General features: G+C 41.3%; 1 protein-coding gene across 7 annotated transcripts in view; it reads left to right on the top strand.

Moving 5' to 3' along the window:
- Positions 1-15,858, top strand: part of cacna1ia (calcium voltage-gated channel subunit alpha1 Ia) — a 149,259-nt gene that overhangs the window by 111,054 nt on the left and 22,347 nt on the right. For 3 of the 7 annotated variants that reach the window (XR_004213649.1, XR_004213647.1, XR_004213648.1), the window contains exons 21-32: positions 638-816; positions 918-1,044; positions 1,400-1,525; positions 1,646-1,735; positions 1,909-2,101; positions 2,918-3,069; positions 4,063-4,172; positions 6,836-6,969; positions 7,393-7,463; positions 11,177-11,255; positions 12,371-12,492; positions 14,069-14,568. Coding sequence is in view for 4 of the 7 variants with exons in the window: in XM_031872138.1 (XP_031727998.1) it covers positions 638-816; positions 918-1,044; positions 1,400-1,525; positions 1,646-1,735; positions 1,909-2,101; positions 2,918-3,069; positions 4,063-4,172; positions 6,836-6,969; positions 7,393-7,463; positions 11,177-11,255; positions 12,371-12,492; positions 14,069-14,569 (1,884 nt within the window). In the remaining 3 variants the exon portion in view is untranslated. Of the gene's footprint in view, positions 1-637; positions 817-917; positions 1,045-1,399; positions 1,526-1,645; positions 1,736-1,908; positions 2,102-2,917; positions 3,070-4,062; positions 4,173-6,835; positions 6,970-7,392; positions 7,464-11,176; positions 11,256-12,370; positions 12,493-14,068; positions 14,570-15,858 lie in introns of all 7 variants that reach the window. The other 4 variants (XM_031872136.1, XM_031872135.1, XM_031872137.1 and 1 more) reach the window with 2 other exon arrangements.

Genomic DNA, 15,858 nt, shown 5'->3' with positions numbered 1-15,858 from the left:
GCAAACAGCTTCAAATGTCAGTTGCAGATTTTTGATGCTCCCACTGCTGCTTCGAAAAACACTAAATCCAGCTGTGTGCATTTGTATTACAATGCCTGTGTAACATCCCTCCCTCACTCTTGAAGTCACAGAGGACCATGATAATGTCAAATGGTTTCACAATAATGTTTTTGCGAGCAAAGTCAAAGGCGTTGTGACATTCACAGTATATCACTGCACCAATGGATATTACGTGTGTGTGTGTGTATTTCTTTATTAAACATAGGTGCCATTTTGCTGTATGTGTTCTGTATTGTTTTTTCGAATTTTCTGTCGATGTGTGTGTGTGTGCACATATTATGTGTGGCAGATAAAGTCCATGTCTGCTGTGGACACTCTCTTGGCATGTGTGTATGTACGTCTGTGCATGTGTGTTTGAGCTTGAGTGTGTAAGATATCTTGTTAGTGTCGACAGCCTTTTGTCCTACAGCTGCTGATGACTTTTCATGTCTGTATCACCTCTCTCATCCTCTTGTTCTTATAGTTTCACCTTGTTTTCTTGTTGTGCTACACACTTGGCGGTTTATTTTACAGAGCTGGTCCAGGAACAGACAGTCTATGTCATAATGGGCTGCTTCACCAAATTGTCTCTCTCCAGGTGGTTTCCATGGGGCTGTATGTGGGTGAACAGGCTTACCTGCGGAGCAGCTGGAACATTCTGGATGGCTTCCTGGTTTTTGTGTCTTTGATTGACATTGTTGTGTCTATGGCGGGTGGGGCCAAGATCCTGGGTGTACTTAGAGTACTCCGGTTGCTCAGAACATTGCGTCCCCTCAGGTATGGACGAAGTCATAATTTTTGAAGTAAATTGCACAATGCTGATTTTCATCAGCATTGATTTTTTTCTTATTTTGCTCTCACCCCTCTCCCCTCTACAGGGTGATTAGCAGAGCTCCAGGTCTGAAGCTCGTGGTGGAGACCCTCATCACCTCCCTCAAACCCATCGGCAACATTGTTCTCATCTGTTGTGCGTTCTTCATCATCTTTGGCATTCTTGGGGTGCAGGTAGGAAAAAGAGAAGAGCTGTTTTGATGAGACATGCTGCATGCATACACCATTTAATACAGGATATTGTGTGCTATGGTTTCTTGCCCATGACTATGATTTTTTTAGAAATGTAATTCTCTCCCTCCCTATCCCGAGCACACATTCATGTCTGTCTAAAGTAAATCTCATTGTCTTCCTACTTCTTTCATCATTGCAAAACATTTTCAGCTGGTGGGATCTTTGATCAGCTCATTATTTTACTCAAGAGCACCCTTTCATTTCATCAGAGGAGCCTGCAATGGCTTATTTCTCTCTTTTTTATATATAAGTAGTCAGACAGCATCAAAAGCTTGGTCTCTTCTTCTGCTGACAGCTGTTTAAAGGCAAGTTCTTCTACTGCTTTGGCCTTGACATCAAAAACATCACCAACAAGTCTGACTGTCTGCAAGCCAACTACAAGTGGGTCCACCATAAGTACAACTTTGACAACCTGGGACAGGTCAGTGTCACATGGGTGTTATTGGCACATCTGGTGTGCATCATGTTTGTTTTAGGAATGTGTAACAGGACATTATTTTTCATCACTTTTCCTTTCTGTTTCCTACCTGCTGTGGTCCAGGCTCTGATGTCCCTGTTCGTACTGGCCTCCAAGGACGGCTGGGTAAACATCATGTATCACGGCCTGGATGCTGTGTCTGTGGACCAACAGGTACCCGCAAATAAGCTGAACAACATTTCTTTCATAAGAAAAAAACGTTAGGCACAATCTTTAATCTGGCAAAATCTTTTTCTCCATCCCTCTTATCTCTGTTTCTTACCTCCTTCTTTCACATCATTACATATCAAATCACATCATGAACAAACACACCACTTCAACCTCAGCCGGTGACCAACAACAACCCGTGGATGCTGCTGTATTTCATCTCCTTCCTCCTCATCGTCAGCTTCTTTGTCCTCAACATGTTTGTTGGCGTGGTGGTGGAGAACTTCCACAAGTGCCGCCAGCACCAGGAAGTGGAGGAGGCCAAAAGGCGCGAGGAGAAGCGCCAGCGGCGCATGGAAAAGAAGAGGAGAAGTAAGAGAGAGGAATGACCGGAGAGGGATAGCAAAGAAGGCATAGAAGGAGTATGGAAGATGCCAAAAGCTGAAAGAGGAAAAGAAAAAAACAGATGCACATGAGCAGTTGGCAGAGGAGGCAGGAATATAGTGAAACAAGGATAAAAAGGAGGGACACAGTGAGAAGGAAGATGCAGGAATAGATTTATAGAGACACAATGGGTACAATCAGATGAAAAAAATATTACAAATATTAAAAAACAAACAGATATAATGACACAAGCAATAACAATACACTGCCTGAAACAAGGGCTTGGATAGCTCACTCTACCCCTGTTGGTACTTTGACACATCACAAGAATCACTCTCTATTAGCATGTAGAGCTGTGATCAAGACTGATGAAAATGTGTGATGTCTAGAGAAAGATGGAAATGAAGACAGACAGGTAATAATAAACACACAAGCAGTAAGTGTCATAATTGCTAATGTCCTCTGCAATTTCAGAGTTATCTTCCTGTTGATAGTGATTCCAGATTGATCAAAGCACTTACATTTTGAGCTTCTAAGCACTCAGTGTGGAGCAGGTCTTCCCTGGAAAAATCCTCTGCTACACAGAAGATGATCTGTTGTACATTTCAAGTCGGAACAGGAGCAGTTTGTTTGGATTTGGCTTGAATAGAAGTTCTGATTGTACTTGCCTGAAGGTTTGAATGATCACTGTAGATCGTGAGAAGTATTTTATATCTCTGCAGGGCAATGTAATACTTTCTTTAACGCATCAGATACAAATTGAATGTGTTTAAAGGCTTCATTGATATATTTTTCTACCAACAGAAGCACAGAAGCTGCCCTACTTTGCCAGCTATGGCAGCATACGCCTGATGATCCACACACTGTGCACAAATCACTACCTGGACCTCATCATCACCTTCATCATCTGCATCAACGTCATCACCATGTCCTTAGAGCACTACAATCAACATCATGTAAGCAAAGCTGCAAAGATGTGTATTTGGTGGCTGTGGATGCAAGTTAAGTAATACATGAAGGGAGGCATCTTGCATTGTTGCATTTCTGTTAGTAATTAGTGTTTTGTGCAACCTAGCTCCTACAAGCTCCATCTCAGAAGGAAGACCTTGTGTTGGGTTTTTACGCAGAGTATTAATGTCTGTCAAATATTTGTGGCTGTTTTCCTACACCAGACTACAGCTCCTGAAGCTTTCCCTTCCCCAAATATCAGCATCTCAAAAGGACACAGTGATACCACTGACTGGTCAGCCACCATGAAACTGTATCCAGGCTCTGGAGCGTGTGTTGCGAGTAGTTGCAGTCCGTACAAAGGAGCTGTGATTGTGCTGCTGATTTGATGCGGGCTGCTGTCAGAGTGCTGTTAGCTGTACAGTACATGTATCTGTCCTTTCATGTGCGATGAATGGAAGTTCAAAAGCTTGATAGCGCTTGTTTTGTTTTTGTGAGGGAGAGGAAACGTGATTATGCTTGAGATAAGATGCCCGTTTGACCTTTTAAAATGGAGTACGCTTTCTTAAACTGACCGAGCATCAGATAAATATCACAGGTCTTGGCTGTATTTGTCAGCAGTTTGTCTTGACATTTGGCAGCTTCCCACTTGTTAGAAGCTACAGCTCTATTTATGAAAGGAGAAAGCAGCCAAGCTGGATGACCTCCGGTCTCTGCTGTTCTGGATGTTTAAGACAATTAAAACATGCTTGCCTTTTGGAATATTTGAATACTCTGGAAATACATTTCAGCTTAAAAATGTATGTTTGTTTGGGGACGTTTGTTGTGCTATGAATGGAAGATACCCTATTTTTGCCCCTGGCATGTTTGATTTTACTCTACAAACAATGGGAACAATTCCAATTCTACAGTTGCCTCCTGCTGCTGATACTACATCCTATTACCCACACACACACACACACACACACAGACACACATCTTTTTTTACTCTCTCTTTCCAGTCTCTGAATCTCGCCCTGAAGTACTGCAACTATTTCTTCACCTCTACGTTTGTGCTGGAATCAGTACTCAAACTCACCGCTTTCGGCTTTCGGCGCTTCTTCAAAGAGAGGTACAGTGTGTGTTTATACCTTGTGTGTGGCAGCATGACTGTGTGTGATGGTGTTTACTTTTCTGTCTGCATGTAAATGTGTCTTTGTGCTTATTTGTAGCACTATGCACACATGTATAACTGTCACTGCAAAACTCGCCCATCCACTGTGGGATTTGTCAATCTGCTGTCCAGAGGTCTGTATGGTGGTTATGAATGATGATTGACAATCAGCTTTTTTTTATTACAGTTTTAGTTTCTAGCCTGAAAACGCAAGCGCCCTCTGGATTAGATGCAAAATCAGCTTTACAACCAAAACAGTTGGAGATTCAATGTCACAAAAAATGACACTATCTCTCTATGTTTTTGTCTATTCAGCTCACTCACTAATCACACATTTGGTGTGAAAATTAAACATTAAAGCGACGATCAGGGCTCTAGGCACATGCCGTAATCTTGTGAATTAATGTATACTATCAATAGCGGTACAATAAATTGTTATTTAGTTCAAAGTGTAGTGGTTTTACAAATTTGTCTTTTGCTTTGATCGTTAGAAATGGAATAGGGAATAACAGCTTTGACGATATAGAGGATTATGAAATATGTTGAAATATGTGATCTGGCTCTGAGGCTTTCAGTTATTAAGTTGATTTAACCATATTCTGGTACAAATATGTAACATTTTAAGACATTTATCACACAAAATCAGTTTTGTTAAAGACTACTGAAATGTTTTCTTTTTCACAGTAAGATGCAGGAGTTTACAGTTTTCTTTATTGTATTTAGGTTTCCTCGCAATCAAATCTTTCTTTTATTCCCTTATTCCATAATGGAGTAAACTATAAACTATAATTCATTTGCAGTTAATACAGCTTTTAAAGTGGAGATGGCAATCCTTTTTTGTCAGTGTAATAATCTATTGGGTGAACTACAGCTCTACAGCGTCATTCTTCTTAACGAAACCAAATGATCTAATCGTTCTCTGCAGGTGATACTTCTGCACTTTCCATTTCTCCAACTTACTGTACTTACCGGTCTGCTCACGCCCACATTCATTCACTCAGAGCCCAGACTAATTGATTTGTTACTCGGTGATGAGACTGATGTCTTATTCTTTTCAGCGATATGTGGTGACTAATTAAAGGCAGAGGCACAGATGGTGGTAGTTTAATGTCGTTGGTCTATTTTAGTTTGGTAAGAGAAAGCAGAGAGCTAAGGTGGCAGAGGGAGTGAGCGTGAGCAATGGAGAAGAAACTGATAATATATAAGAGGGGGTGCTGGACTGATCAAAGATAGAAAAAATGAGGAGGACATATGAACGATGAAATGGGAATAAGATGGGCGGATATAGAAAGAATTTATCACACAGTTATCAGCTGGCACTTTGTCTCTTTTTATGTAGTGTCAGCCACTCCCGTGAGCAGTCATTGTGCATAGTGTCATTTATTGGCTGGGGTGGCTCTAGGGCCTGCTTTATAACTGGGTCAATGGAGTAGCAGGTAACACACAAACACAATGCCACATGTGCCAAAAAACAGAACTACATGTTGTGTAGATTTGCAGTGGGTGTACTGTAAATGTGAATGTGTGCCTGGCCAAAAGGTTCTGAGACTGACAGGGAAGTGAGATACAAAAGTCCCAAGTTTAGTTCAACCTTTTGATGAATAACAGGTGCATTTTTAACAGGTGAGCTAGATTGTCTTGGATGACTTTGATGACGTATTTAAGGAACATTGCTTCTTAAATATGAACAAAGGCAGTTGCCATCCTCAGTTTCAAAGGGCTGTATGGCTGCAACCACAGAGGATGATGCACCTTCTTTTGCCACTGTGAAAAAGCTGGGTAAGTCCCGAACAAAGATGTGAAAAATAAAGTAGACCCACAGGCTCCGACAACAGAGGGAGACATGATCGTGCATGATGAGAATGAGTCATGGGCGGCAGATACACTATTGTCAGTGGCATTTGTTTGGCAAGCATTCTGACAAATGAGTTGGCAGTGCCAAGTGTTTTAGCACTCTGTGTGCCTTGCCTTGCCGCTTCGATGATTTTAGAAAAGATATGTATTGACTATCTTTCAAAAAGTCTGAGGATAAATGAGGATTGCAGTACTGAAGCAATTACATGAGGCAATAAAGGATAACCATCTGGGGAAGCTCGCAAAAGTGATGTAGTAACATCAGGTCATAATACTTGTCCTTAACTGTTGCAATGACTATGGTGTCTTCAAACTATTTGATTCCCTTCCATATTCATCTGATTTGGCAATATCTGTCTCCCATCTGTCTTTAAGCCCTGACAAGCATTTAGTTGGATATATTAAGGGATTTTGAGGCTGAGGCACTGTAGCATCACTGGTAGAAATGTGTAGATGTTAAAGGAGAGTAATGTGTTGAAAGGTAACTGATCATTTAATACATACGTCCTCATATAGTAAGCTTAGAACGTTTCACACAGCCCTCAGTGTATTCATTGTTGTAGGATATAACTGTCCAACTGTATTTTGTTACTGTCACATCTTTTTCTTAACATGTTTGTCTACAAATTTGCCAGTATATTTGTGTTTATACATGCTTTGTGTGCGTTTGTGGTGTAGTGCCTTTGTACAACTTCACAAAGAGTGTGTTTATATATATATATATGTGTGTGTGTGTGTGTGTGTGTGTGTGCGTGTGTTTGTGCCAGGTGGAACCAGTTGGACCTCGCTATTGTGCTTCTGTCAGTGATGGGAATCACCCTGGAGGAGATCGAGATCAGTGCGGCCCTGCCCATCAACCCCACTATCATCAGGATCATGAGAGTACTGAGAATAGCAAGAGGTACAGTATATATACCACACGTGTGTGAAATATGCCCCCCCCCCACACACACACACACACACACACACACACACTCACTCACAAGTCCTATCCAGCCACACTTCCTGTAAATCATTTAAGTGCAATTGAACATTGATTTAGTTTTGGTGTGTTAAAATCTCAGTTAGCTGTTGCATAGCAGCTAATGTCTAGGCTGCTTTCTTGTGTATACATTTGTGTGTGTGTGTGTGTGTGTGTGTGTGTGTGTGTGTGTGTGTGTGTGTGTGTGTGTGTGTGCGTGTGTGTGTGTGTTACACAGGCTGTAAATTAAGAACTGACCTTTCCACAGTTAAATGTTTCCCATTTAGCCTGTAATTGAACCTGAGGGATTTCCCTCTAAATGGCCACACTTAAAGTCTCTCTCCCACACACACACACAAACAGTGCTGAAGCTGCTGAAGATGGCGACAGGAATGAGAGCCCTGCTGGATACGGTGGTCCAAGCCCTGCCTCAGGTACAGTATACACACACACACACGCACACACATGTTACACACTGTCTTCCCTCTTTCTCTCACCAAGAGATGGTGGGTCAGTCTCAGTCAATAGCCAGAATAGCACCCCCCCCCCCCCCCCCCCCCCCCCCCCCCCCCCCCCCCCTCTCTCTCTTCTTCTCTTTCTCTGTTGGCCTGTAGGCAACTCAAATAGATGACTCATTCATGCCACAGACTGGTAGACTGCCACACACACACACAGGCTTTGTCTTGTGTTCACTTTCAGTACCATGGAGAGTACACATACTCCCACTCCGACCACAGTGTGCTAGAAAAAAAGGCGGCTTCTTAAAACCAGTCTGCAGTTCATTTGGTGGTGAGGCGTCCACAGAGTCAATCAGTTTCTAGGCCGTCCCAGAGTCAAAATCATTCCAGTGCACTGACAGTTCAATGCTCTAGAAATTCCCAGAATGCATTTTTGCTCGCTATTCTTACTGACTGGTCGTCGTGTCTGTTTGCTTTGTAGCATAATGTTATGGGTAAGAAATAAAATAGGAAACAACAGAACGAATGTATCTTGTTATGTTTGCGTGTGGTTTTCATGTGCGGCCTCCAAATCTTCATCAGTGTCCCAATGTTTATTGATCAATTAATAATTCCTTTTTTATTTGATTCATATTAAATAATGTTTGTCTTAAGCTCTGTTCACTGAACACTGATGTCTTACTTTGAGCATGAATTTGACCTTTGACATTTTAGTGATTATACTTGCAAAAACCTAAAGCAATAGTTTGACTATGTGCCCTCTGGTGCTTCTAAAAGTCATTACATAACATTAACAGGTTATATCTCTTTTGTTGACAGGCAAATAACAATAACAGACAGGTTCGGTGAAAAGACAGTATACAGGTATACAGTCTCATGTATGGACATGCAGGGACACAGTCACACACATGCACACAGTATGACCCATTCACCATCAGAAGTACGATGAAGCAAACAAAGGAAAACAGGTGGTGAGAGGAAAGGAGGGCAGGCAGAGGTGAGGGAGAGCAGATTCCTTGTCTTTCTTTTCTATTGATCCCCCTCTCATTAACACTTAGCCCTTTGCTATATCCCAAGGGCACCAGGGGAGGTAATTAAAACTCAGGCTAATTTAACATTTCCAGGAGGTCTCTCTCTCTCTGTATGGGTGTGTGTGCATATTTAGGTACTGAAAGGGTGAGAGTGAAAGCGCTACACCTGCCGAGAGATTAATCTGAGGTGATATTACGCTATATTGCACTGTGAAAATGAAATGGCCATCTGCCAACATTTCTTTATTACATCACATTGGATATTGAAGACAGTATCGACATTTCAACTAAGGCTTTATACAGCCCGACAAAGGAGCAGGCAAATGCACTGATATTGGTTTGAGGAGGCAAGAAATATGAATGATGCCATCATGGCACACAGGGGCCGACGTCTGCTAGAATAATAATTTATGAGATTTGACATGATGTGAATGCAAGAAGTTTATATATTTAATAGGTCATGACGGGACACAGAGATGTAATGAGGGATCCATACATTTAGACTAAATGGGTGAGTTAGCTTAATAGCTCATTGGCATGTTAAGAGAAATGCGTTTTCACGGCTTGTCGTCACAAAGACGCAGCAAGACAAAGTCATTTTACCCACAAGCGTCCTCCATTATCCTCTCCTCCCCAACTAATGCGAAATGGCTGCAACTCACCATTCCCTCACACTAATAGCTTATATCATGTTGGTACTAAAGTCGAGCCAGTTGTTTTATGTCTTCCGTGGGAATGGCTGAGAAACTGAATAGCCGGAGGCAGATGTGGACCCCACGTGGAATGTGCTTGGGAAGGCGTCAGAGCTGTGTCCTGAAACTATTTGTATTTAGCTTTAAAAATTAAGTGCAAAAACTATCTTGTTAAAGTAAAGCTAATAAAGCTAATGTTTATTTTCATCCTGTATAGTGAAAGTTATTATTATACATCTTCAGCTCATGTTTATGTTATCCTGTATATGGTTAATTATTATGATATATCTGCAGTTCTTATTTATTCTCATCCTGTGTAGTGTAACCTATTATTATATACATTTGCATTTGTTTATTTTCATCCTGTAAAGCATAAATTAGTATTATATACGCATCTGCATAGAATACACCATTAAATCCTTCCCAGTAAAACTTCTCAAAAGTGCATTCATCCTCATCTTGGATCCCGCATAGACTCGGGCCATTATGAAGCACAGATTAAGTACACCATGCAGGATAGCACTAACTTGGAGATGTACTTGAGGCAAACCCCACTACAGTCACATTTAGAATGATTACAGCACTCCAAATTAAAGGTTGTTTGGCAATTAACTTTATTACTTTCAGTCCAAAGGGACTCACCGGACTGTGCTCCATGTAATGGGGCATATTTGTCTACATCAAAAGTAAACTTTCATGTTTCGATTTTAGATGCCGCTAAACATTTCTGTTGTGTTATATGCATGCAGATATTAGGTTATTTTTCAGCACCACCTGCAGCTCTTTGATTAAGTGTAGAATTGACCAGGTGAATCATATCAGGCAATTTTTGTGAATAGTCGTTTTTGCTGGTTTCCTCCTAACAATTAGCATTGCAGTGCATTTCAAAGGATGGAAGACACGTAAGCAAATATTTTAAACCTTGAGTTTAAGATAATTGAATAGATGCTAATTCTATTACTCTAATATCTCATTCTAGTTCAATTTAATGTAATCTAAATTCAGTCATATTTGTTTGACTTGGCTCCTATTTGCTCCTATTCCCTGCAACTATCTCAACATATTTTGTTTAATAAACTTTATTGGCAATGCAGCCTCTGTGCACTCTCTTTAGAATAAGCTTTGTCCTATAGCCGTAATGTTGATGCATTACCAAACGCTACAAAGTAAACATCAGATTTACAATATCTCTCCCCTGAAGAACAGGTGGAGGGATCTAAACCTCTCTGTAGAACTCATGGAGTATAATTATAGTAACTATTTGTCAGTGCATTTCCTCATTCCCGGTGGAGCAGTGTTGTTAGCAGAGTGTTAAAGACAGTGAATAGGAGACTGGGTTTTGTATCCCTGTAATGGGATTAGATTGTGCCCTGAGAGTTTACTTTGCAACATCATCATCACCATTAAGTAGTGGTAACAGAAGGCTGTTTTGTGGTGGAACTGAGCCAAGTCCCAAACCCCCAAACTCAAAAAATCACAACCGCATCAGGGGTTCAGTTGTATCAAAGTCTCAGAGGAAATTGTGCCATGGTTTGTAGAACCAAGCAGGGTATTGGAGCAACAAGCTAGAAACAATCTATTGCACATTTTAATGCTCAACCTTTCCACCCTATATTTGATGTCCTGCTTCCTGGTGTGTTCAATAACTGTGTTCAACAATATGCCCTTGAGTAGCAATTTAAAAGGGGGTTGAATTACATTCAGGCAAGCAAGCCTACAGCTGATCTATCTCAGGTCCCATTAGCAATGACTTTTTTGTTGTCTACTGCTGTTCACTAATAAAGAACTTGTAGTCTTGTGTATTTGATATTGAGTATATCATTTAACCAGAGCTTAAAACCTAACCATAATACTGTTGAGGTATACTTTTTTGATGCAGATGTTAGAATGTTGTCAAATGGTTTTGTGCATGGTAAGATGTTCTCCCGTGTGTGTGTGTGTGTGTCTGTGTGTGTGTGTTTTGCAGGTGGGTAACCTGGGCCTGCTTTTCATGCTGCTGTTTTTCATCTACGCCGCCTTAGGAGTAGAGCTATTTGGAGAACTTGGTGAGTGCTCATGACATCCAGTCCAATGCTACAGAGGGTTATGTCAAACAAAACCTCTTATTTTCTCTCTACGTGTGAACTTTAAATATAAAGTAGGTTAAGCAATTACACAGTTTACCACAAATCCATATATTTAATCTAGAATTTTGAGTTTTGGACGGATTTGCTTTTCACACTAGATGGTTTAAACTGTTGAGAAACAGGTGTTTTCTGGTATGTACCAAAATATACATTTTTCTACATGTGGTAATGAACATAAACTCATCCACGTTGGATTATTCCTTTCATCAATATATGGTAATGTTTGCATGAAAGGATTATGCTCTATTTGAAGAGCACGTTGTCCATACATCATCACTATAGGTGTAAGGCGATTTAAAATAAGCATAATGTCAATGTCTGTCCCAGTATTAAAAATAACTTGTGTCTTCCAGTTATGGTGCACTCATTTTGATAAACTCAACTTGTGTATATAAAAGCAAGAGGACTTGTATTAACTTTATTATGAAAATCTTATTTCCTCTCCATCCTTTATTCCGTTTCATCAGTTCTCTCCCCTGCAGTCAGACAGCCATTAGGGAATCAACCCACTCTCCAATATTCTGATACATAAGTACTGTCCTAAAATATCCACATTGAAGTTGGAAGATATTTCCTCTGAACTGTCACATTCCCCTTGTGTGCTGCAGCTGCAGCCCGTGGCAACATTGCTTCCTATTGGAGCTTGGCAGGAAAAGGATTAGTGGCAAATGCAAGTGTCGATTTCTTGATTCTTGAGGCCATTCCAGAGATTATCTTGGGATATAAGCTCAAAGACAAATAGAGTGTTTGGTCACATTGCTACCGATTTGATAACAGGCTGTGTCTACACTGAGTTGGCTTGTTTGGACAGTCATCCAGGCAGCTTAGTGACCGAAATGGCGCATGCTTCTGCAGTTTTGGGGAGCAATGAAATGTTTAAGTGTTGAGTGTTCAAACTCACAAGTCTCTTCTTCTTCTTCTCTTGTTGTCCCTGCCCACTTCCTGTTGCATGTTCTCTTTATCCTCTCACATCTTCTTTATCTGTGACCTGATAACGTCTTCTCTTCCTCCATCCATCTCACTCTCATCCTCAGTTTGCAATGAAGACTACCCATGTGAGGGTATGAGTCGTCACGCTACCTTTGAGAACTTTGGCATGGCCTTCCTAACCCTGTTTCAAGTCTCCACGGGCGACAACTGGAATGGCATCATGAAGGTACAAAGTTACTTAAAATATAATTTAATATTTGTGTTTTTAAAAGGAGGAAAAACTGAAACACAGAACTAGAGAAATCAAAGAGGTGGTCTGAGAAATACAAGAGAAAAAAACTTCTCTATATCTCTCATCCATCCTATCTTCCACTCTTGTGATACTCTGATGAATAGGAAATGTGCTTGCTCAGCACCGGGAGCACAGATTTCATTACTGATAGGCAGGGGAGTGACTGTGCCTCATTACACACACACACACACACACACACACACACAAAATACCAATTTAACCTGTACACACATCTACTCCCATCAGCAGCTATCACCACTCCTCCGCACACCAAGGGCTGTGAGGGGAAAAGAGATTATGCTGGTGCGCGTCGTCAGGCGCGGACCATTAAACACACACTGGATACAGGGAGTGTGGATGGTAGCGGGCCATGAAGCAAACCAGCGGGCCACAGATGCAACCTCTCAGAGTAAATCTCTGTCATTTTTGCTGTCAAATTACTACCTGGGCTGTGAGACAGGTAGACCTACTTTGGTTTAGTAAGAAGCAGGTGAGGCAGAGTGGTAATCAGTCGTGCAATGACGATACGGAAGAGTGGAAATCATGAGGGAGAGGAAGGTAGGTAAAAAGAAAGGAGGCACCATAGAACTGTAATAAAAGGGAAGACAAGAGGATGGAAAAGGGGTTAAAAGAACTGACCAGTTATTGAGATTTATTTTCTCTAGAGAGTAAACTACAGGGGGAAACAAATGAAAAAAGGGGGAAGGTATCACAGCATGTGAAGAAATGGAGATTAGGAAGAAGAAAGACCAAAATTATGTACAGAAATAAGATGGAAAAGGAGTGACGGCAGAAAAGGGAAATGTGTGCGTGTGTGAAGGAGCAAAGTGTGTAAATGCCGTGCCAAATTAAATAGAAAAGACCAGCTTCAGCTCAGAGGGCTAAAATTGTTGTGTGGTCACAGCCTGGGTGAGATATGTGTACTTCCTCCAGAAAACACTTGTCACTTTGGTTCTGCTCTGAATGAACTCCGCTGAGTGCATGTTAACCAGAGTGGAAAACCACTAGAATAATAGAGGGGAAAAAAGCCTCCTGTTGTTTTGAATAGAGGCAAAACAATTAAGTGCATGATGATTACACAAGTTGTCATGAATACAAAGAGCCTTGTTAACAAGAGCTAGATGCATTCCATTACCTAAAACATTTTTAATATGAATACCAATTTTCATTGCGTAGCGGTGTGGCTGAGCTATCAGCATTCGAAAATTACATTTAGATCTTGACTTTTCTCCTTCTCTGCATTTTTACCACTATCAGTAGTCATGATAAGGAGTTGTTGTTGTTGCTTAAGCAAAGTTAAATGTAAGTAATTCTAAGTTGTTGCAGGGCTGCTGTATTAAATTTGTTTAAAATATATAGTTTTGTTCACTTCCGGTATCTTCACAGAGCTTTATCCAGAAACTTTTGTACTCCTTTTAGCTTATCTGTTTTGTCTTTGTCCCCTGTTCTCCATCTGCTGACCCAGCACTGTCCTGACCTTTTTCCTCATCCTCTCTCTTTATGACACCAGGACACATTGCGGGAGTGCCCACCGGACAACGCCGGTGATGTGGACTATGCCTGCAACCCTAGCCTTCAGTTTATCTCGCCCATGTACTTTGTCTCCTTCGTGCTCACCGCCCAGTTCGTGCTCATCAATGTGGTGGTGGCCGTGCTGATGAAGCACCTGGACGACTCCAACAAGGAGGCCCAAGAGGAGGCGGAGATGGATGCAGAAATTGAGCTGGAGCTGGCCCAGGGCACCCTCTGTTGCATGGGCGCCCCCAGCTGCGGGGGTGGGAGGGTGGATAAAGGACTGGTTGCTGCTGGACCTGGAGGCACAGCAGGGGGACATGACAGAGGATATGGAGAGAGGGGAGAAGGAGTGAGCAGGATGCTTCATTCAGCAGGCAGTGCACACTCGGGAGCGTACAACTCCCGTGACTCCAGCCGAACCCTGTACTCACCAGTACAAGTGAGTGTTTATATTTCTGTGTGTGTGTGTGTGTGTGTGTGTGTGTGTGTGTGTGTGAGAAAGAGTGTGATAAGGTGTTAGTATTCTTATGTTTGTTAACTAATTTCGTATATGTGTGGGTCTGCAAATAGGGATGCGTCAAGCCGATTACAATATATATAGTAAGGAGTTATGGAAAGCGTAATGCAGTCCTGATTGTCTTAATGCGTGCAAACATTTATAACATATATGAATTGCTGTAATAATTGCTTGATAATTTAAAGTAAGCAAGCACGTAAAACATAACACAGACATCTCTACATTTGAGGATTCAGTTCTGTTTCTCTGTCTGGCTGCCTGTCAGTTTGCTTCTCTTAACACAGTATCAATAAATTAGTTCATGCAGAGAAAATTACATATTTCATTCACAAACTGGAGGAATACAAAAAGGGTAAACAATATGGCAGTGATTTCTGTACAGTGTTTGAATGGTGCTGACATGGGAGAGTGGGAATCATTGTTCCGTTTCCTATTGTGAAATTAACTGACAGCCACATTGCGTGATTACACTCCGCCTTTTAACTAATCTCTTTGTGTAATTGGTTTGAACTTTTGTTCATTTTCTTTTACACATTTTGTGAGAAGGAAGGGGCGAGGAAGGTTAAGCATTTACACAAAGTGAGAGGAATAAAAAGAAAAGGGAGATGAAAGGAAAGAGGGGAAGAGACACTAAGCTGTGCCTTAATTGCAACATTGTACAAGTGCAGTTGTGTTAAGAAATCAGTTGTTATGAATGCGAAAACATTAGGCTGGAATTAAAGGCATTATCGAAATTACAAGTAAACTACTTAAGTGATATTCAGCAGATAAAAGTCAAGGCTAGGCCGTATATTTCAATTCTAAGTATGTTTTTGTTTGTGTTTCACTGTAGTCATAGCAAGGAAAGATTAACAACTTTAACGGCTTACTCAATGGAGTTTACATTTAAGCTTTACTAACCTTTCAGTGCTCACATTGAGACTGCAAGAGTTTGCAGACACACATGCACTGGTTACATTTGTGAGATGATCATTTCACATCAGTGTGTGAGAGTAGATGGTTTCTTGTTTCCACTCGCACTCTGACAGCAGCTTCCATTATGAAATCGCTAATGATAGTCTGAGATATCCGTGCGGAAACACGCATGCAGATGACTCATCGGCTGCCACAAAGAGCCTCTCACCTTTGTAGAGCTAAAGTTGGCTGCATTGAGTCATTTTTAGCTCAGTGTGGCAAAGACACTTAATGCAGAACAGGGAGAACACACTGGCATCATCCTCCCCCTCTCTCTCTCTCTCTCTCTCTCTCTCTCTCTCTCTCTCTCTCTC

Source organism: Anarrhichthys ocellatus, unplaced genomic scaffold, assembly GCF_004355925.1.
Source record: "Anarrhichthys ocellatus isolate YVR2014 unplaced genomic scaffold, GSC_Weel_1.0 scaffold62, whole genome shotgun sequence".
In the NCBI taxonomy this organism is placed as follows: Eukaryota; Metazoa; Chordata; class Actinopteri; order Perciformes; family Anarhichadidae; genus Anarrhichthys; species Anarrhichthys ocellatus.
This window is presented reverse-complemented; position numbering and strand designations above follow the sequence as displayed.